General features: G+C 41.9%; 1 protein-coding gene across 1 annotated transcript in view; it reads right to left on the reverse strand.

Moving 5' to 3' along the window:
• Window positions 1–23,504, reverse strand: part of LOC310950203 (TGF-beta receptor type-2-like) — a 38,069-nt gene that overhangs the window by 13,415 nt on the left and 1,150 nt on the right. The window contains exons 2-5 of the mRNA XM_083917881.1: window positions 14,360–14,504; window positions 14,061–14,254; window positions 1,443–1,738; window positions 1,108–1,356 (exon numbers count right to left, since the gene is read on the reverse strand). Of these exons, the coding sequence (XP_083774007.1) occupies window positions 1,108–1,356; window positions 1,443–1,738; window positions 14,061–14,254; window positions 14,360–14,504 (884 nt within the window). The remainder of the gene's footprint in view (window positions 1–1,107; window positions 1,357–1,442; window positions 1,739–14,060; window positions 14,255–14,359; window positions 14,505–23,504) is intronic.

The following is a 23,504-nucleotide window of genomic DNA, read 5'->3' on the forward strand; positions in this document are numbered from 1 at the left end:
TTTATCTGACAGCTTAGTTATTAGTTATTTTACAAGTTAAGATTTTTGCACACAAAACATATGCAAATGCACAAGAACAGCTGAGATCAAATCATTTTTTTGTAAGAAATATTTCAATGTTTTCAGATGTGCATAGTAGCGTTTTTTCCTTTAAATATGAATCGTAATGTATTCGTAATAACGTTGTGTGGACTGTTGGCTTGATAAAAATGCATTATGAAGGGTCACTTGGGTCTCTGGGTGACTGTGACAGCCATAATTTAATGGAGAAACTAATCAGCTGCAGAATCCATGATAAACATTTTTTTATTAGTAATTAGTTCTGTTGTGCGGCGGTGAGGTCTGTCCTGTCTTTGGGTTATTTGTCTTGTGAATTTCCTGTTTTATTTTGAAAGATAACTCTCCTCTCGTTCCAGGTCACTTGCTCTTCCTGTGTCACCGGTCTGACGTCATCCCCTGATCTTTGATTGTTTCTACCTGTGGTCCCCCTCCCTTCATGTGTATAAAGTCCATGTCTTTTCCCCTGTCCCGTCGCCAGAATATTTCGTCCGTCACGTCGAATGTTTCCAGCACTCTTTCACAGCCTTGTTCACGTCACAGAGATCATAGTATCCTCGCTCAGGTGTTTGTATTCCCTGCTTTGCTCTTCGTAAGTTTAACTTTTTTGAATGCTCTTTTTACCCTTGTTTTTCCTCCTGGTCAGAGCGACTTTGCTTTTGTTTCTTATTTTGTTCACTTTTATTATTGTTATTCCTCCTGGTCGGAGAGGCTTGGTTTTGCGTTTAATCATTAACATCGATAATTGTTTATTCCTCCTGTACGGAGTGATCTTTTGTTTGTGGCTTTTTGGCTCTGTGCCACACGTTACTGCTTCAAGGAATACATTTCCGTTTTGATCTGCGAACCTCCGCATCTGAGTCCTCATTCCCTCATTTTAGAGGGGAAAAAACTAACCAATTATTGATATGGTGGCCAATAAACTAAAATAATGAGTTCTCATGATATGTCTCCTTTAAGTTACGGGGTGAATTGCTCCATCACTGCACTTCACAACATGGAGTAATACTGCCCCACTCATGTTGGGCTACCTGATAGTGGCGGTCTCACCTGTAGATTTCCTCTATGGTGGAAGGCGGTAATGAGCCAGTATTGGTTCTCCACCTTCCTCTCCTCAGCTGTCAGGAAGTGGAGGATGTTCTCGTGTCGGAGGTCGGTATCTGAGAAGATGTCCTTCTCGTTCTTCCAGGAGGCATATTCCTCATAGGGGAAGATCTTCACAGCTACTGTTTCAAACTGATCTGAGGTGGTCTGCTTCAGCTTAGCCTTGTATACCTGTGCGAAGCGACCCTTTCCCACCTGGGACAAAAGTTAAGATTTTAGTTAGAATTTAAGTTAGGATAACTTCCACCAAAAAAAACTTGGAAATACTACTAGGTCTGTACCAGCAGATCCAACTCTATAGGCAGTGGCTCAGTGTTGTGGTTCAGGTTATTGGCGTGCGTTGAGCTGATGTCTGACCTATCGTCTTCCATCATGATGGCGCAGGCGTCACTGCAGTCCAACCCACCGGCTTTCGACTTGCGCTTTTTAATGCTGCTCTCCCATTCTTGGTTCATGCGTCGCCGATAGGCTCGGTACCAGAAGAACATTCCCACAACTACAATCCCCATTACCAGCAGGGGTAGCAGGCTCACCAGGATCACCGACACCAAGGGATCATCTGGAGTTGGATCCACAACTGGAAAAGAAGCCAGAAGATGAGATGAATTAATAAAAACCTGAAGAGTGTATGGCGTGAGACCAGGAGTCTCATAAGCGACACAAAACACTGATGGAAAAAAAGCAAATGGATTACATACACAATTGAGACTACTGGATCAACACATACACTATGCACATACATGAATGAATACTAGCAGGTTATAGAATCCAACCATCTAACAGCTAAACTTCTTGTGGGGTCTTGGTGACATTAAGACTGACTTTGATCTGACTCATGAAAGTCAGCCATGAAGAGATGTGTAGTGTGTGCTAATTGTGAACGTTGTGCTGTAATCCCATTTGTTTTGGCTCGTAGGATGTGCAGGGTTTTCCATGCCTATCTGAGCTAGGACTGTTGGCAAGCTCAGCTTTTCAAAAGAGCGTCAATTATAACCTCAAACATAAGAAAGCTGTTCCTTCAACATATGGCTATTGATAAACAAGTTAACACAATCAACTTATTCAGTCCTGGTTTATTCAGTGACATTGATAGCTCGTCTGGTTTGATACTACAGCAAGCACTCCTAGCTACTCAGTCAGAACAGGAGAACAACTGCATCTGTTTACCACACAACCAGACAGACATATTGTTTTAATAAAGACATCAGCCAAAAAATTACGATGCCATGAGTAACTGCAATCTTATTTCATACTGTGCAGTGCAAGCAGTTTTCCACACAACAGAAGGGACTTGGCTACCTTGTTGGGAAGCTGGGGGTATACATCCTGCTAACAGCTCACCGTGGCTGCTACTTCTTGTTCAATTCCTCCCTGCAATATTTAAAACTGATCATCTGTTAAAAATGTAAAAAATGCCTTGACTAACCTGACAAATACATTCATAAATGAAAGCCACTCCATGTTTCGCCAGTTGAACGCTTTTAATGTGAACTAATGTGCACGTAAAACGAGCCTGATATCAATTAGCTAAAATAAACACTGGATTACATGCTGCATTGTTTCCTGTGAATCCCTTGTGCACGTGAAGGCAATTTTTACCTACAAACAGTGTCTGGATTCCCGTTCATATTTTATCTAACACCCATAACCTTTCTTTGGATCCTCTTCCCTTCAGAAACATGCCACCATTCATTCATTCATTCATCTTCAACCATTTATCCCGGGGTTGGGGTCGCGGGGGTGCTGGAGCCGATCCCAGCTGACATCGGGCGTGAGGCGGGGTACACCCTGGACAGGACGTCAGTCTATCACAGGGTACATAGAGACGAACAGAGACAGACAACCATTCATACCTATGGGCACATTTAGAGCCATCAATTAACCTAGCACCTGCATGTCTTTGGACTGTGGGACTGTGATGGACTGTGATGCGAACCTGTAACCTTCTTGCTGTGAGGCGACAGTGATAACCACTACACCACCGTTTAAAGACAATTAACTAAAAGGGAACGTAGTTGTGTAAAGGCAGGTCTTTGAAGGACACACCTAATGTGTGTTTTGGGTAAAAAAAGAAAAAAGCAGCAGCAGCAGCAGCAGCACACTGCAACTTCCTGCCACTACTCATACAGTAATAATCCAACACAAGTGAGCCCACCACAGGAAAGTTATTCTTGAGGCCTGTGCTTTGAAAACAACATGCTATCCCCTTCCCATATCTTGACTTGTACTTAGTAGGCAAGCAGTGGACACTGGCAACACTGTGAGCAGCCTTTACAGCTTCATGAGCCATAGTATTAACTACCTCCTCTGACTGTAACTGCCAGCTCGGACAGAACGTAAGCCAACCCTCAGAGCTCCAGTGGCAGAGAGAAAACAGTCGAGATAAATGAAAGCCACTCCATGTTTCGCCAGTTGAACGCTTTTAATGTGAACTAATGTGCACGTAAAACGAGCCTGATATCAATTAGCTAAAATAAACACTGGATTACATGCTGCATTGTTTCCTGTGAATCCCTTGTGCACGTGAAGGCAATTTTTACCTACAAACAGTGTCTGGATTCCCGTTCATATTTTATCTAACACCCATAACCTTTCTTTGGATCCTCTTCCCTTCAGAAACATGCCACCATTCATTCATTCATTCATCTTCAACCATTTATCCCGGGGTTGGGGTCGCGGGGGTGCTGGAGCCGATCCCAGCTGACATCGGGCGTGAGGCGGGGTACACCCTGGACAGGACGTCAGTCTATCACAGGGTACATAGAGACGAACAGAGACAGACAACCATTCATACCTATGGGCACATTTAGAGCCATCAATTAACCTAGCACCTGCATGTCTTTGGACTGTGGGACTGTGATGGACTGTGATGCGAACCTGTAACCTTCTTGCTGTGAGGCGACAGTGATAACCACTACACCACCGTTTAAAGACAATTAACTAAAAGGGAACGTAGTTGTGTAAAGGCAGGTCTTTGAAGGACACACCTAATGTGTGTTTTGGGTAAAAAAAGAAAAAAGCAGCAGCAGCAGCAGCAGCACACTGCAACTTCCTGCCACTACTCATACAGTAATAATCCAACACAAGTGAGCCCACCACAGGAAAGTTATTCTTGAGGCCTGTGCTTTGAAAACAACATGCTATCCCCTTCCCATATCTTGACTTGTACTTAGTAGGCAAGCAGTGGACACTGGCAACACTGTGAGCAGCCTTTACAGCTTCATGAGCCATAGTATTAACTACCTCCTCTGACTGTAACTGCCAGCTCGGACAGAACGTAAGCCAACCCTCAGAGCTCCAGTGGCAGAGAGAAAACAGTCGAGAGCCTGTCTGCCTCGGCTTGGCCCGGCCCGACCTGGCATTTAGCTGGGCACCTTTTCAAAGAGTGTCTCACTCAGTCATTCAGGGGAACATTAACCTCTGGGGTGAAGCTGCCACATTGACAAGCTTGAGGAGCTCAGACCAGGGAGTGACCATTGAAGAAGTCGAGCTGCATTTAGATACTCCACACAGTGGTCATGACTGAGAGCTAAGCAGCCCTACAAATGGATCGAAGGTTATCAGAAAGGTATAATTGAATCCATCAATAAATAATACTGTACTTCACTACTGTATCTCATCTTATATTGAAAAACGCTCTGGATGCCTTTGTATTTTTTTAAAGCAATCACCATTGTCTCGAGTGGAGCTAAACGGATGCTGCCCTTGCAAAACAGATAGCGGAGGGCCTGACATCCGACCATGTGCCCAACATCTGGCCACACACCGGATGTCAGGCTTTATTCCAGCACTGTACATCTGGTAAGGCGGACTACTTTTGGACTAACCGGTCTTTAAAGACTGTCATATACATTCTGTGTTTCGTTACTTCTTTGGATGCAGTCCACCTGCAAAAACTGTGTCCTTAGCAATGGTCTGCTATACATAGCAACAGTCTGCTATAAAGAAATAACAGATCTCCCTTTCTCTTTAAATGGTTGCCTTTGAACTCATCATGTACTAGAGCGCTGTGTGATCATGCAAGGTAAAAAAATATATATTTACAGTGGGATGAATTATATCTTCATCGTGTGTGTGTGTGTGTGTGTGTGTGTGTGTGTGTGTGTGTGTGTGTGTGTGTGATTTTAAAGCAGTAAATCTGTCTGAAATTGCTTTGGGCAAAGCCGTGGATGCAATGAATCAAAAAATACTGAACTCATACTTTAAAGTCTCATAGTAAAGTGGGTTGCAAAATAAGACTGCCAGACAGTCAGACACTTCTCAAATTCCATGTGTCTGTATGTGTGTGTATGCTTTAAGGGTTTTCGGATTGCTTGGAGGCTTTTGAGGTTTTAGCTTTTATTTCCTTGCTGTCTTTCTGCCATGATTAGAGTGTACATAACCAATCAGACTGTGCCAAAACAAACTGGTAATAGGACTAATGTTGCCTTTTCCTATCAGTGTGCCAGAGTGTTCTCATTCAGTGTTCATGGAGGTTTGACACATCATTTGGACAAATAGAGGGATCTTTGCCTCCGGCTTTGATTTGCCCACGTCATCTGTGGCGGGATTTCAAACGCTGCCATCACTGACTCACACTCTAAATGCTTTAACTAGTCGCTAATTACTTGGATCCTCACACTGTTTGGTGAATAACAAAGTTGCGAGTCGGCTATTAAAAAGTCTTTTCCTCGGAAAATGACAGAGCCAGACATGATTTCATGTTCAAAACAGGTGATGGGTGGATAGATGGAAGCCATTATAAACACTGAAAAGGTTGGAGCACACTCTACTGCGCCAGTTCTAAGGAGGCTTTAAATATCATTATTCATATTGACTTGATCAAACATCTCGATTTAAAGCCATAGAGGTTACATTGTGTATATATGAAAGATGTACATCAATCAGATTCAGATTTTTGAATTTTCAGTTCTGCTGTGAATTCTCTACAATGAAGTGTTGATATTGACACCTGCCGTGAACCAGTGGTAACAGCGATAACGACTAACACGTGAGGGAGGATGTTATGTGTAGCAGCTTTTTGATAGATGTCTAGAAATAGCAGCTATGTGCTGATAAGATGCTGCTATATTAGCTCTGCGACTGACATTGTTGCACTTTTAAATCTCATGACGTCAATCATGTGCATAACAATGAATATTTAATAAGAGGCTTTGTGTGAAGTGTTTTTTGTATATGTACTGTACCTTTCATATACTCCTGTGCATTTCACAATATTGTAATTTATTATCTTTTTATACGCCAGCCTTCACTTATAGGTTCCCACAAAGAAAGTTAGAGTTGTTTAAATGCTTATATCTATTACAGTGTGCACACACCATATATTAAATGTTTAGATATTGTCTTTAAATGTTAAATAGAGGAGATTAAAGTAAAGTGCTAAGTCTGAAACAACAATCAACTAAAGCAGCTTTGACATAGCTATATAATCTGTTTGTTTTGGTTTGTTTTTTTGTAACTTTATTAAATATTTGCCGTTGATTATACTAGTTCATCTTTGCACATGACACAAAAGGGCTCCTAAGTTTAAGTTATGTTTGTATTATGTAGGTCTATGGCAGGGGTGTCCAATCCTGCTCCTGGAGGGCGGGGAGAAACCTAAAACATGCAGGCCAGTGGCCCTCCAGGAGTAGGATTAAGGATATATGTCACTACCAATATTATGCTTATTTTCAGGTTCATATTTATTTTCTACTATAACATGTCTGCATGCTGTAATGTTCAAAAAACACATTATTTTTCCTCATACTACATATCTGTCTGAATGTGCCATAGACTGTATAAAAAATGGACGTCCGTTCTCTCAACTTGATCCAGTTGTACTCACCTACGGGAGCCACCTTGTCAGACTTTGACTCTGCCTCATTTCCTCTTACCAAAAAAGGGCATTGATGTGACGGTGGGGGGAGGGAGATACGTCGAGCCAGCGGCTAGCTGTCACTCAAGAGTCTGTGCCCTTAATTATTCATAAACTTTAACCTCCAATTAAATAAAAACATTCAAAAAAAAATTCACCCCCCTCATTGTTGTAATGGATATATGACCTAAACATACACATGAACCCGGCCTAAATAGGTTTAATTATGCTGTGAAAACGTTTGTGCAAACTACCCTAGTGGCCACTCGGAGAACGGCAGTTTTTATCACCTCCCTATTGGATCAACCAGCTAGTAATTGTGGTGGGGGCTTGGAATGTACCTGTATTCTCCTTCTGTCTAAAACGTTTCAGTTTCAGTGTCTGTCTCTTTAAGCCTCCATCCCGAAAAAGCCCAGTCTGCTCTGATTGGTCGGTGGCTTGGTCTTACATGCTCTTCTGCATCTGTACTCTGCACCATTGCAGCTTGGGAGTGAACGGCACTTTCTACCAATATATAGTACATTTGTGACATCACAACCATACAGAAGTCCTGATGGCTCGTTTTAAAAGGCACAGTTTGTGATCATTTCTCTGTGGATGGAGCCTTATTGATACTTTGACAGTATTTATGTAACACCTCGACCTGCTCTTTAACCAATAAAGACATGGAAATCTCTCTTCTTTTTTTTTTTTAACAACATGGGACTTTTAAACTTGTTTACCATCTTTCCCTGTGGGGTTTTTACTCTTGTAAATCAACATAAATAAATCTCCCTTTATCCAGGTTGGTATCATATTATGGTGGAGCATGGAGGAATCTTGCCTTAGGGAGGCTGGTGGCACTGACTAAAAGTAAATATCACACACACTATTTACTTGTTGTGGTAACAGCACTGCCTTTACAAGCCACACTGCTTCATAAACATGACTTATATGTCTCTCGATCCCCTCCCTTCAACTTGTCTCTGTCGCTCTGTTTCTGCCTCTCCATCTGCTTCCTCATCTCACCGTTCTCTGTCCTGGCCACTATTTTGTCTTTTTATCTCACACTACCTACTTGTTTCCCTCATTTTATCTCTAAATCAGTCTGCTGTGTGACTAAAGGACTGGCATGCTCACTTACAGCAAGCAAGATTCCACAATTAAGGAGGAACTGTAAAAAATAAGAATTAAAAAAACTGATCTTGAAACACGCACACAATAATGTTTTTCCTTTATCACTCCATTCATCTTCTCTTCCTGTTTGTTGGCTGCATCAAGAAGTAATTTTAATTCATTTGCCCCTTTTCTTATTTTTATCTCTTCTTCCTCTTCTTCTTCTTCCTCTCTATCATCAAAATAGAAACACCCCGGACATAAAAAAATCCCCACTTCATGTCATGAGGAAGATTTCATTCATCATGTGGGATATCAAAATAACCCGTGAAATGACTTGGAGGAGATCAGGCGACATCTGTACAAAAACACAGACTGTACGAGTAAAGGAATCCATGTCAGAAATGAATTAGTTCTACCTTCATCTCATTCCTCACATAGCGTGCCTCCAAATATGTAAAACTGACTTTCACAAGAGTGCAGCTGTAAATACAGCACTAAAACAAATAGCGTGTTTGTATGACAAGGCATTATTTACTATCAAGGCCTCCCTTCCCACTGAGACTAGTTCACAAGCTCCAAAACACATGTGCAACTGACACGGGTTGAGGGGCGGCGTTAGTCTGCTCCAAATCATCTTTACAGGATCTTAATCAGAAACAACTGCTGTGTCACAGAGGCCCAGGTCTCACACAGATCCGATCCATATCAAAATACACATACTAATAGACAGTTATGCTGATTGGCTGCGACAGTCACAGAATACCTAAATTCTGTCCCAGACTTTGTGCAAAATTGACTTGTCATAGTCACTCAGATTTAGTTTCCTTTGTTATCATCCAAAAGCTTGACATATTGCATAAAAAAAGTCTGTATCCATGTCTGAGGAGGAAATGTTTATGTATTGATAAAAGCAAAACATGAGTGCACTGGAAACAGATGAAAACTGATTTAGAAATCATGACGTGCACAAAAAATGGGACTTGAAGCTTCCGCTGCTCATCCCTTCATCTCATCCTCTTGTTACACCCTCTTCTTCTAAAATGTTTTAATGGCAACTGAGGGGAGAATTAGCCCCACCAGTAGTGGACGTAAACCATAGACTGTATGTAAAGATGGACGGCGTGTCTCTTCTTCCATCCACTGTACAAAAGTGAAGCCAAAATATCCAGAATAAGGGCGCTGTATGCTCATTTTGGAACCAGTCTGCCGCAACAGTAATCGTGGTGGTATCGATATCCCCGCACATACACCCGCCAACAAAATCCATCACAGCTGTCAATCATCACATTTAACCCTATTTTTATGGCATCAAATGACTTAAACCAAACTTATCAGAAGAAATAACACTAGAACTATCTATTACATAAAACATCTTTGGGGAAAAAATGATTTGATGTGTAATTTTTTTAAGTACCCATATCCCACCCACTAAAATGGAAGGGGCAGGATTTATGACCTGCAGCCAACTACCAGGGAACATCAAGATGCTTTGGCTTCACCTTTTGGGAGTTGTCAAGCCTCCAATCTTGATATACAGTCTATGATGGAAAAATACAAGAATTCACATTCTGGACATTATGTTCCAATCTGTGTTACAAAACAGGCTATTGCCTGATAGGGACTGTGGCTGGAAGAATAGATCACTTAGACAAAGAAAGCTGTGTTAATTGAATTTTTGGCCACTTGTTGCACTAGCTGTAAACATTTCACATTAACACTTTCCCATTCATTGTCATGTTTTCTGGCCACCTGACCAATGTTAAGACTTTACTTTAAATACACATCTCCTGGATTGGGAAATCTTCAGTGATGTATTATCCTGGGGTCATTGGATGTTTAGGGTCTTGCAACATCAGACACCCTCCACCAGGCAACCCAGCCGGTGTGATCAAGTAAAAGCTTGTGTCTATAGGTTCATAGAATGTCCTCCAGCCCTGCCCCTGCACTCCTCCACCAGTTCCTGGTACCTGGCATGGTTCCTTTTGTTGGCTTCTTCAATCCAGTATGATCAGGTGTTTTGAAGCCTCGGAAGAAATGATCATGTCTGACCGGAGAGATGTTGATGCAGTGTGCTGGGTAAACCTCAGCTGTTTTCCCAGGACAACGTGCAACTGCCAATCTGTGTGGAGGAGGCCTGTTGTTGTCCATGGACATGCCTGGGGTCTCTCTCAAGCTTTGATGAAGGGGATTGCCTTCTTTGGAGCATGATGGTGTTTGCTGGTGCTGATGGCTGAGGCCATGCTCCCAGCAACTGCTTTGACTATCAGGTCATGGCGCCAGCGATAGCGACCATCAGCTAGGGCCTTTGGGCAGGTGTCTCGCTCTTCCCCCACACGTGGAGGTTTGCTGGGCTAGGAAGGGCATCGTAGACTACCAGCACAAGGAACCGGATGCGGTGGAATTCTAATATTCACTTTCCTTTTGGCTCTGTTTTTGGTCTCCCAACAGATTCAGAGGGACATATCTGTCTCTGTCTGCAGTGGGTTCATCAGATCTTTTTCACTGCCAGCTGTGTGAGAAAAGTGAGACTCGACTCTGCATCACACTTTGAGTAGCTTTGCTAAACAGGAGTTCTGATCTACTATTTTATCCCCTCACCAGCAACAACACAGCACACATCTCCCTATCCGATTAACCTCTGGGCAGGCCTCAACTCAGCTGTCCCTCAAAGCCAACAAGCCTTTGTTAGTGTTTGCTGCTGTGGGATCACAATGTTCACTCCCTCACGATGACATTTGTAGCACATGTTTGGATACATAACACTCGCTCACACACGAGAATCCTCAAGTGTCACTCTCAAGCTATAAACCACTTGCACACAGACTATTACAGGCATGTCATAAGAATGTAATGCTAGGGAAGAACAATGTGAGGCATTTGTGGAGGAATAACTAGTGGCAGTGGTCCAATAAACAAACAAGAACTTCCTGCTGCATGTGTCCTCAATGGGAGGAAGGAACCACAGCCCTTACCCTCAGGGATCTGTATGTGTGTGTGTGTGTGTGTGTGTGTGTGTGTGTGTGTGTGTGTGTGTGTGTGTGTGTGTGTGTGTGTGTGTGTGTGTGTGTGTGTGTGTGTGTGTGTGTGCTTCAGTGAGAGATGCAGACTGACAGACACAAATGTTATATTTTTTACACAAACTCATTTGATAGAGCTACTGAACTTTTCAAATTTAGCATCATTTTCGGTTCCTGGGCCTCCCTGTTACAGTCAACCTTCAGGCATCTGTATACTGTTATTATGCAGAGTTGTGTCTCATGCTTACTGATCACTGTAGGGATCATTAACTGGAAGATCAGAGTGCAGCATCAGCTACAGCAGTTGGTTGGAATACAGTTTCAATAAAGGTTTGAAAAGAGGAAGAGAACCTGCTCACCCGACAACATAACTAGGGCTGCAGCTATCGAATCCTTTTGTAATCGAGTATTCTATTCATTATTCCATCGATTAATCGAGTAATCGGATACAAATACACACACACACACACACACACACACACACACACACATATATATATATATATATATATATATATATATATATATATATATAAATATAAATAATTTTGCGTAAAAAATGCGAATATAATTTGCTTTATTTTGCAAAAAAATATATTCTGTCTGGGATAGGTCTATTTGGTGTGATAATCTAACAGGGGTGGGTGTGTGTGTGTTTGTTTGTGTTTGAGTGTGCACGTGTGTACTTGTGCGTGACGGGGAGAGAGAGAGAGAGAGAGAGAGAGAGAGAGAGAGAGAGATGTGTGTGTTGAAGGCAACTCACAGTTTACCATTAATAAGTTTACTATTTAAACAATTCAAAGTGGTGCATAAAATTCTACATGACGCATGTTTTTACTCAAACAGGTTTCAGTTTAGAGAACTTTTAAAAGACAAGTATAGTATGTTTAAAAAATGATTAAGACACATACCTTATTGTACAAAAGGGTAATGTGATGCAGAACAGCTTGCAAAACTTGCAGAACCAACTGCATTAAAAGTCACGCAGGCACGCTGGCAGTGAAGTTGGCAGCAGCCACATGCTACCGACAGAGTCTGTGTAGCTGGTTAAAAAAAAAATGCTGTGCTTCGCCTACATACGCTGCATTCCCCATGTGTCTTGGCTGTTAGTAATAAAGAGCTATTTGCCTGTGAATTTATTGTGTTTGTGATTTATATGAAATTAAACATTGAAGGGTTAGTTTACCCAAATGACAGATACCTTCAGTGGCATGTAGGCGTGATATATTTGATTTTGTGTGTCCAGGATTTGTGTTATCTAAATACCTTGGAGGTGAATGGGATATCAGTTGTCAAGCTCACAGCATTGAAGTATTACACTTAAAAATGTCGAACCCAACAGCTTTTCTCAGAATCAGTTTCTATCTGAATAATCCACAGAGAAGTAGTTCCAATAATTCATGCAGCTGGGCGAGATTGATGCACACTACTGCTGCATTTAGAAAAAAATGATGTTTTCTATGTTGTGAGCACCACAAATGGAATGCAATCCATTTCCATCAAGGCTGACAAATCTACCTCAAGGCCCTAAACCTTAAGGAGGTCAGATTCATTGTCTGTTAATTGGTTTCATTTAGTACATTACTAATTTGTAAGGGAATTTGCACCATTTAAGTACAATCACTGCATTGTCTAAACTTGTGGTCCTGTCTTAAACCAGTTCAAAATGCAGTTTTAAGACCTTTATTGTTTTGTATATTTTCTTCATATGGTGCCTTTTCCGTAATAAAGTTGTCTTAAGCAAAATATATGTTTTTTAAATGAAAATGTAGCAGTGTGGGTGTAGCCTTATTTGCATCATCTACTGTATGTACAGCAGATACGAGTTAGAGTTTAGTCAGTGGGGAGGGAAAAAGAACAATATAATCTTTTTTAATGATTTTGTAAAATAGAAAGAGAGTAAATCAAGTGCCCCATAGCAGCAGACTCTACCTCACTGTCAGTCAGTACAGAGGTGTTCTGTGTCTATGTGGTCTGCTCACCATGTGCTGGAGATGTTTCTGATTTGAGTTAAACACAGACAGGAAACCATATGTCTGAGCTCTCCAGTGTGGCTGGTTTACACCACCACACGCGTACAGACACACACACACACTCACACACACACACACACACACACACACACACACACACACACACACACACACACACACACACACACACACACACACAAGTAGGCTGGGATAGACACCCATTTTTTTCTTCCCAGCAGTGTGAGAGGCAGCAGTCAAACACACCCAGCTGCATGTCCGTAACCACTCTGAGGATTCCCCGAACGTTGTTTACGTGTGATGCAAACACCACGTTTCCACTTCCTGTTTGTGATGACGGTGTATTATCCAATCATTCCACAACACAGTAGCAACCACAACGAAACAAAAAAAACCTAACAACTTCTGAAACGCGTGCAAACAGCTTTACTCTACATGTCAAAATACACTCACAATTTCCTCGTCAGTGGTTGGAGGGAAAGTCAGAGAAGAATGAGGAAGGGACGAGGGTGAGAAGATGACAGCAAAGAGGGATAGAGCAGGCACTAAGTTACTCAGGGCGGAACGGTGAACGAAACATAGCAGTTTGTAACAAAACAGTGCCTGAACATCTTTCACTTTCGTGGCAGTGACAAATGCTCATGTGCTGTGGACCAGAGGAATTACAGGCACTCGGAATGCATGTGTTGCGTTGAAGACTGTCGATATGTGTTTGCCCCTACCTAAGGTTAGAACCAACGACGTCGTCTAAGGTAAGTAAGCCTATGTAAGCCTACTTTGTCCACAACGTCTAATCTTTTCAAAAAGCCCATAGAGATATTTTGGACACACCAAAGAATAGCCCTGTATGTATTGTTTCGATTTCTTCGTTGGCGTGGTATTAGTATTTTATAATTAGTGTAATTAATATTTCTCATGTTAGTTTCATGTACTCACTAGGGGAGAATGACAGCTTGTCATTGCACTCGTCCTCCTGGGTACAGGAGCAGAAGTGAGCCATCCCACTTGTTGTGTTCTTCTCCTTCATCACACAGGTGGAGGTGTTGAAGTCATCCAGCATAACACCATAGAGCGGCTTGGATGGGTCATGACACAGAGTTTCGATGGAGAAGACCGTCTCATTCTTCCTCCTAAGAGCAGAGATATAATGATTACAATTGTATACATTAAGAGCTATCTTGTAATCTAAATCACATCAAAGAGATGAATGCAGCTGTCTGATCTCAGGTACCTACCAGATAGAGACACAGACCTCGTTGCTGTCCATACAGATGGATGTGATGGAGCAGTTCGACAGGCAGGTCCCTGTACCACTACAGGATGACAACTCCACGTCACAGAACTTACAAAGCTGATTCATTGGGTAAAAAGAGGGCATACCTGTAGAACACACACAATGCTACCCATTAGGTTGGTTTCAGGGGAACTGGTATCACACTGAAAACAGAATTTTTAATGACAGTTGTAGCAAAAGTCTGGCTCTGACTTGAAGCAGAAATGTGTCGATAGGTTAATAAATAAATTATGCAACAAATAGTCATGGAAACATATTCATTGGCTGAACTGCGACAAGACATCAAAGGCAGGGGGTGTTCATGTATTTTGTAACTTTTTTACATGTCGTACAAAAGAATGGCAGTGTTAGTTTTCGGTTCACAGCAAATAACTACATAAACCAACATTCAAGGGCCAAAATGTCCACTTATGCGAAGGAAACACCAAAATCTAATAAACACATTGCCATAAAACATGCTAGTCATATCCATGATCCCCAGAGGATCGTCCTTTCCTTTTGGGACACATAAGTGTCATGTTTTTATAGTATCATGCGTATCACATAACTGTGAAATGTACTGACTATATTCATGCTTAGTTTTTTCCCCCACAAGCACTTTGGGACAAATTGAATCCCCCCTTATGGATCATTAGTCAGGGAAGCATGGAATCTGTTTTATAGTCACCGTCAAATCAGACAAGTCAACCTGTCTTGTTCATGTCAATGTCTCCCTCTATCTGATGTTTTTAAAATCAACTGGACAGCTGAACAGATAGAGCCACAGTTCAATATTAAACTTAACTGTTTTTCAGTTCATCATCACAATGAACCTCACATTTCAAATCTGATCCATCGTAATGTAAAAGTATTGGTGAGTGCAGCTTTAACTATTTTTTAAGAGTCAAGTCTAAAATTTCATTTTAGTGACTACAGTCTGATTCAAGTCCTAACAGCAAGCGCCAAGTTTTGTTCATCTTGTTCAACAACTCGGTGAGAATTCCTTCTGCCAATAACTAAAAGGACAGATTTAACCTGGTAAGTATGATACTGTAAACTGCATACTGTAGAGTTGGACCAGTCCCAGCCTGGTCAGATGCTTACATGAACTGATGAAGCCTCTTGGATGAGAGGTGAAACGTCTTCCTAGAGAAATAACCAAGTGCAGTTGCTTTTGACTGAAATTGCTTTGGGGATAACGATGACCTGGACAAATGAGAACATTCACAGGCCCATATTGTAGATCACACAGTAGGTTGGAACCAAAGGAGAGCATCAGCTGTCTGAATGTAACCAGGTCTATATCATAAACAACTGTCAACACAGTCAACCTCAACCAGGGAACACCTCCACCGGGCTGCACTGCTGGTGGCTATATCAACCACCTCAAATGTGCTGGATGGGGCATAAGGAAACCACTGAGCCATACAAAAATAGGCCATGACCACACTACACCACCAACACAGACAACCACAGCTGAATCAATAGGCAAACTGTGCCAAACTACAGAAATTTCTTACACCAGACCACTTTAGATACATAACCCAAAACCTCAAGGATTCTTTCAAACAGCCTTCAAAACACTGTGCAAAAAGGATTTCCTGAAAGACAAAATACATTCAAGTTCCATCGTTTTCTTTCATTCATTCATGCATCAAAGACAGGATGTGGATTTTTTTTTTTCAGAACCGTTGCGAAAGCTCTAGATGCTCTGTGAACTGTGAACCAAAGTCAAATCCAAATGATTCACAAGGTCTCTAAAAGCATGACTAACATGGCTAATTATAAACAAAGACTTAGAAGTGGCAATGACCTTGTTTCTCATTTATTGGATGTTCTTCTCATGTTTAACAGGTTATAGCTATAACCAGCATTCATCAAGTCAAGTCAAATTTAATTTATATAGCCCATTTACAGACCGCTGAACTGCACCAAGTGCTAAAGTGCAGTAAACATAGGAATGACAAAAGATGTCTGGTCCTTGGCACTTCCAACAGCAGTTGGGTCAGCTGACCGTAGAGCTCTGGAGGGGGTGTGGTGGCGGAGAAGATCAGACAGGTACAAGTGAGCCAGACCATGGAGTGATTTATAAACAGTCAGTAGAAGTTTAAAATCAATGTGGTAGTGGATTGGAAGCCAGTGGAGCGATGTGAGGACCAGGGTGATGTGATCTGGCATTTTTGTACGGGTGAGGAGTCGGTTGACTGAACTATGAGCCAACTGCAGCTGTGACGTTGCAGTAGTCCAGTTGAGATGTTATGAAGGCATGGATGACTCTCACTAAATCACTCTGGGGCAGGTAGGCTTTGATCTTAGCTAGAGTTCTCAAATGTCCAAAGGCTTTTCCTAACTACTGCACTGACCTGCTGCTCGAACTTGAAGGCACTGTCAAAAATTACGCCCAGATATCTGACAGAAGGCCTGATGTTAGTGGCTAGAGCAGTGGCGGATTAAGCTGGTTAGGGGCCCTTAGGCTACTGTTTCTTTGGGCCCCCCACATTGTTAATCATGCTTTATCAAAAAATAACCTGCTAGAACAGAAGAAGACTCAGCAACCTTGTAAAATCCTGTCAATTTAGGAATTTTCTTTAGTAGATCTTGGTCCCCTTGTTCTTGTCATTGTGATTTTCTTTCTCATACTCCACTTTTGCAGCTGTACTGTCTAGTAACAGTGAGGGACTGACCTTATGAACCCTGCCACATGATGGCAGCTGACTGGGTAAATGTGTCCAATATCTATCCAATCAGTAACTTATTTTGTTTTAATGTTTCTAAGGTAAATTAAAAACATTTAAAAAAATAGTCTGGCCAATTCAGGGCCCCTGCACACCTGAGGCCCCTAGGCTGCAGCCTAGGCCAGCCTGTGCATTAATCCGCCTCGGTGACATCGTTTGAAAAGGTCTGAGAAGTTTTGCCAAAACAATGGTCTTAGTCTTGCTCTCATTAAGGTTGAGGAAGTTTTCACCCATCCATGCTTTGATGTCAGCAAGACAGTCAAGCAATGGATGGAGAGCAGCCCGCCCACCAACCTTAAGGGGGAAATACAGCTGGATGTCGTCAGCAAAGCAGTGGAAGGAGATGTTACTGTATGTTTGACCAGGAATCATGATCCTGAGTCTTGTGTTAAAGGAATGCTTAGCCTTGAGATACAGTTACATTGTTATATATCATCGCCCTGACTGATGGAAGGTACAGTGCTGCCTGGGCTGGCAGTGTAATCAGTACGATCTTACTCCTGTCATTCTCGTTAGCATGACTTGAGCCGCCTAAGCTTTTGCAATCTCCCTCTCCTCCGTGACCTGTTCAGACCTGCCTCTCTGACTCCGAGCCCTCTGACTGATGGCCTAGACAAGGCTGTGTAACCCAAGGTAAGGCTCCTACATGTGCCTTTTGTGCTCAAACAAGGCTTCCTTCTGGGTCGGGGGGTTAAGGTCTGTGTGTAGTATACAGGTGAGGTGCTGTGGTGTAGAAGGGGGATTTTTTAGAGTTGAAGGCCCTCCTTCAACTGGGAGTTGGGAGGTCTGAGATTGCTTCTTAAAATCCACTTAGTTACAAAATGCTGTGTGCTGTGGGGTTTATACACAGAAATACATTTTGATCAAGTTTGTGTTGGATGTTGAAAAGAGAAATGGTGAGCGATTGCTATGGTTACCACGCAGAGTTAGAAACAATAGCATTAGTTCTAGTGAGAGCAATGCTCGCGAGTGAACCCTATTGCTCCCTTAATGCAGGAAGTCATTAATAAATATACCACATACTAGATTCTTAATACACACTAGAAGTAAAGTAAATGACTCTCGCCGTTCGTTTAAAGAGCCGTAAGCATGATGGATGTGCATTTATTCATGGATGGTCTGATCCCAGTTAGACCACCAATGTCTGGACGTATTAACAAAAAATTCAACATTTAGCAATGTGGAAGTAATCCTCCCAGAAATGCCACTATAAAAGAAAGGGATGAAACAAACGACTCATTGCACAGGTAACTGTATGAAGCCCGTGCTCATTTGATGGGAGGAGCTCAGGACAGAGAGGGTTCCTTTTTTTAAGGAACGTGTACTAGCATGAAGAGCAATGTGATCATTGAAATACTACATTACTAACATCAACTATGTGATACATACATACATCTTAGCTGTGGAGCTGTGGAGCTGTGGAGCTGTGGAGCTGTGGAGTTGTGGAGCTGTGGAGCGGCGGAGCTTATCAGCAGGGTAATACAGAGAAGTGTCAAGTCACTGTACAGCCAAGCGCAGCATGAATATGACCGGACCTTTCAGCTGATAGACACATTGTAAAGATTAATTGTGAAGCATGAAGCAACCGATGCTAATCAGTTATTGCAAGCACATTTTCAGTTCTCTGCCTGAAATAATGCTCTGCTCCATTCCTGGTTCCCATGGACTGAACTTACTCAGTTCAGTTTCAGTCAGCAGTAAATTGTACTGCAGTAAATTCTACTTAGATGACCCCTTTAGTTATTATTATCAGTGTCAAACTCTTCGGTTTAACAATTCAGAAAACAGAGATGCAGGTAAAGTACATACTCACGCCCAGTTTAGAGAGAGGATGTCTGATATGTCATACAGCCACTTGACCATGATGAAGGGGGCCCTTTCCTTGCAAACAACAACAGCAGCCCTCACATGTCTGAGAGCTAAGATATAGACAAAACAACTACATGCAGCGCAGTCTATGCTATCGCTAAATCAATTGACATGGCAGATTGTCTTCATAGCTGAACTGTGAAACCCAACCAGAGCAGGTATGACGAACATAAGTTCTCACTACTCTCCCTCGTGTCGTCAAGTCTCTACTCATTCTCTTTTAAAACTACACTGCTACAGTTTATGTGAGTTGATGTGTGTGTGTTTGTGTGTATTAAGCACAGTTAATATAATTTCAAGACAAATTCCATCACACACAGAGTCTAGTTTGGGGCACGACAGAAAGTGTGAAATAGTAACACCCACACACCACCTCAGGGACAAATAAAACTTGATTTAGTGCAGCAAAGTGCCACGGAGACTGAATGAATCTGAATGAGTAATGGGGGGGTAGAGTTACAACGTGCAGTAAGCTCAGTAATTATTTTATGGTGTTGATTTATCTTTATCGCACTGTTGCGCAACAATAATTACACATTAAAGGGTAGTTTGGATATTTTCACACCCCCCAGTTTGGAGCTAGACTTTACTGCTATGGACGGGAGCAGCAGCAAAATATATCTTAGCAACCTAAAAAGGCCTGCCTGAAAAAAAACTCTATATCTGTGTAAGTGTATGCTTTATTTAGAACACTTTCAAAGCTTTACTTTGCCGTCAGACAGCCCTTTTCTCCCATCAAAGTCACCAGATCCTATTAACAAAAACAGTTATTTTACCTCGCAGAACACAGGAGATGCTGGTCTACCGCTGCCATGACTGGTTACCTTGTTTGTGTTAATGTGTAACTTTGGTGTTTAAAAGGGTGAGTTCTGGTTCACATACCCCTGGTTAAAACTTATATTTTGCTGTTGGACAGATTTGGAGATCCATAGTTTATTAGTTGGATAAATGTAAATTGATGTTCAGGGGATGACCATGTTGTCACAAAAGGTGATCTACACAGACAGTCTTTTATGAGTTCATTCAGATCATCAGAGACATTTTTAAACAAGTCCCAATCTGTGTAGCTACAACAATCCTGGAGGCAATGGATGGTACTTCTCCGACCAGAACTGAACTAAAAGCTCGTTTTTCTTCTTCTCAAATACACAAAAGTGTGATACGGCAGTGTGAGTCGAGCTCAACAAAGGGATTTATAAGCTCCCTTGACAGATCCGTAACAAAGTGCAGACATTCCATAAGTTGTGACAACTTACTACACTTCACAATTATTAAAATCACCCATAACTTAGTTTGGTGCATCCAGTACAATCAAGTTTTTTAGTTTGTTTTTTTACTAAAGCTTGAGATGCTGCAACTATTTCTTAACAATCAACAGCCAGCCATTGATTAGCTTGTCACTGGTCTATACATCTTTTAGGACACAGTTTGACTTAATTGACAGAGAAAAGGGGATATTCAACGGTTAAAAGGGTAAATAACAGATATGAGATTGTTAGAGGTTGCAGATTTACACCCTTTACTTTGAAGTTGCAGTGGATTGTGCTGGTGCAGAAAGTTAAAGGCTAACTATTCATGAAGGTCTGTGGTGGTATGTGGGTCACTGTTCCAGCTGCTAAAGCACTTTGACTTTTTATTTTATTACGGCTGCACTTTTTCCTGCTGCTAGTCCATGTGTAGGAATTATAGTACGAACACCCAAGTGACCTCAGTGTGTCACAGGAAATAGGAGGAGGAAAGCGTGGACTGTCATTTAGCGTGCTCTTGAATGGCTCCTGAAGGAGCTGTAATTGAAATGTGAGATTTCTTTGTGTTCCTGTTACTGCAGGAGGGAAATCATGCTACTGTGACACGCTTCCGTCTGGCTGTCAGACCAATAAATAACCTAGATAAATACCTATGTTTAACTTTTTAGCGCCAGATAAATGATATAAACAGTATAGCGTTCACAATATACATGTGTATACATGGTTGAACAGAAAAACAATGTAGCATTTAAAGGAGTTAGAGAAAGGGGTTGCCCTTTAAGCCCATTCATGTTTACTATTACTTTAATTCAATTCATTTCAATTTAATTTATTGTGCAAATCATAACAAAAGTCAAGACACATTTAGAGTAGGTCAAGACCACACTATGACTTATTCATGATTTCATCCAGCAATTTAGTGCACACCTGGAACCTGTAGATCAGATAGTCTTCAAAATTCAACCTTCATTTGGATCTCAATTACTGTAACGTTTCATGACTGCATCTCGCATGGTTATTGTGACGCTATCATGGTGATAAAATGTGTAATTTTGCTTATAGGCATTGAAACTCCCTGTCATATAAAAGCCAACAGAGCACGTCGTCCCGTCGGTGAAATGCACCCCTCTATTCCCTCTGCTCTCCTAACATCCTCAGTGATTTGGAAATCCACTGAGGAAGTGAGCTCACAGCGAACGGGAGGACAGACAGGAAACTTTACTGCAGTTTATCACCCATTCAGAGGAAAGACTGCTCCAAACTGCTCGAGTGTGAATGGAAAAAGGGAAAAAAATATGCACACCAGGCAAGCGTTCTATAGGTCAGTGTCACTTGAAGGTCCTGATAGCTAATTTTCTCAATCAGCTTCTTTTTCACAATAAGTGATGGGGTCCTACATGAACTCAACAGATTTGGTTTACAGTTATCATTTCAGTTTCATTTTGGATTTAAACTCATAATATTTCACATCAGAAATGTGAGTTAGTATATGCTTGTGATTATCAATTTGATGACGTATTTTTCAATCACGATATCTCGATATATGATTTCATCATGATTTCAATGATATGATTCCAGTGAAAAACGATAAACAATCATATCGAATTATCGCCCAGCACCAGCACGGAGGCTAAATCGCTATTTTATAGTTTATACGTAAAACCAGTGCATCTTTCAGAACAACTCACCACTGTCAGAAAAGCACACAAGGTCAGTTAATAGTTAAATCCCTGTGTTGTGTCTCAAGATTTAAATAATCAATGGGTTTCCACGTTGTGCCAGCTGTGCAAAAATATGTTTTTGCATAATTATTATATTATACTTGTGAGGTGCTAGATTGTATCTCTGCCGGTAAGTGAGTTAGTCGGAGCAGGAGGAAAGTAGTAGTGGTGGAAATCATTCACTGAAAACGTGGCTGTTGCCTCTGCGTATGTGTCACAGCCTTTTAATTCATTGTCCACATATCATACTCCATGATAGTTTAATAAGCGTATAGGTTGTCCATCTTAAATAGATGACACTTCTCTGGAGCAATGCAATGAAACTATCTCTGTGGAAATACGAATCCTTCTTCATTTTTGGTCTAGTCCTGTCACTGAAATGAGGGGAGACAACTGGCAGGAGGCTGCGCGGGGCTACATAACTGCCACAGCAGGCGGCTCGGCTCTCTTTCTCTGCTCCTGAAAGTTATCCTTCCACCTCTACAACTCCCTCTTAATCCACCTCTCTCCAACTGGACCATAATCCTCTCATTCCCCAGTCTTTATCTTCCTTCCTTGACTTTCTCTGGTTTCCTCTCTGTCTCTGTCGCCTCTATCCATCCGTCTTCTTTTTGACACAGCAGTCAGCGGAGCGAGTCGAGAGGCGAGAGCGCGAGGGGAAGTCGACTAATATGGTAAAGCTCAAAGGGAAGACACTTCAGTGAGGTTAAAGTGGGTGACCCCTTCTCTCCTCTCCTCTCCCCTTCTACACACTGGAGCCCAATAAAGTCAGTGTAAACAAGACTGCGGGACTGAACAGCGCCCATACTCACAAACTATTTCACACAGCGAGAAGAGCTCTTTCTCAAACTGCTGGAATTCTTCTGTATCTTCAATAATACACAAAAGTCTATGAATCACCCCATAAGACAACATCTCTGTCTAAAGGATTATATTTATCCAGTCCCCCTTTCATACAGCCTGCTGTTTGCCTTTCTGCCTTGATTTTTGATTGGCACCTTTAGAATAGCTTGCATCCGGCACTATCTTGGCTCAGCACAAAGATCGGGGGGGGTGTACAAGCACGCGGCGGCCTCTGCCCTGACACTAAGATTCCCTGGAAAGGAAGGAAGAAGGAACCTTCCTGTGACAGCCCACTGAGCGGATGGTTATCGACATCAATTGAAAGCAAACAAAGAAAAAAAATGAAAACAACAGAGTCCGGCCCTGGTGTTTGGACAACCAAAATGTCAAGCTGCTCGGGTACTGGGAGAATGGCGAGCTCTGGAGAAGTGAGAATAACACAGAGTGTGTGTGTGTGTTGATGTGTATGTGGGCATGTGGGCATGTGGGTGGAAGTTTGTATATCTTCTTCTGCATGTGTGTGTTAGCGTGCATGTCTATTTGTGACACATACAGTACAATGCAGCAGGACCACACAGTCCTTCTGGTATGTGGGATTTCCAGGTTGAAAATAGGCTCCACCACGGGTGGAGGGCAGGAACAAACAGCAGAGAAAGGGGGGAGAAGGAGAAGAGGGAAGAAGGGAAGAAGGG

This window comes from Echiichthys vipera (assembly GCF_963691815.1).
Source record: "Echiichthys vipera genome assembly, chromosome: 8".
Taxonomy (NCBI): domain Eukaryota; kingdom Metazoa; phylum Chordata; class Actinopteri; order Perciformes; family Trachinidae; genus Echiichthys; species Echiichthys vipera.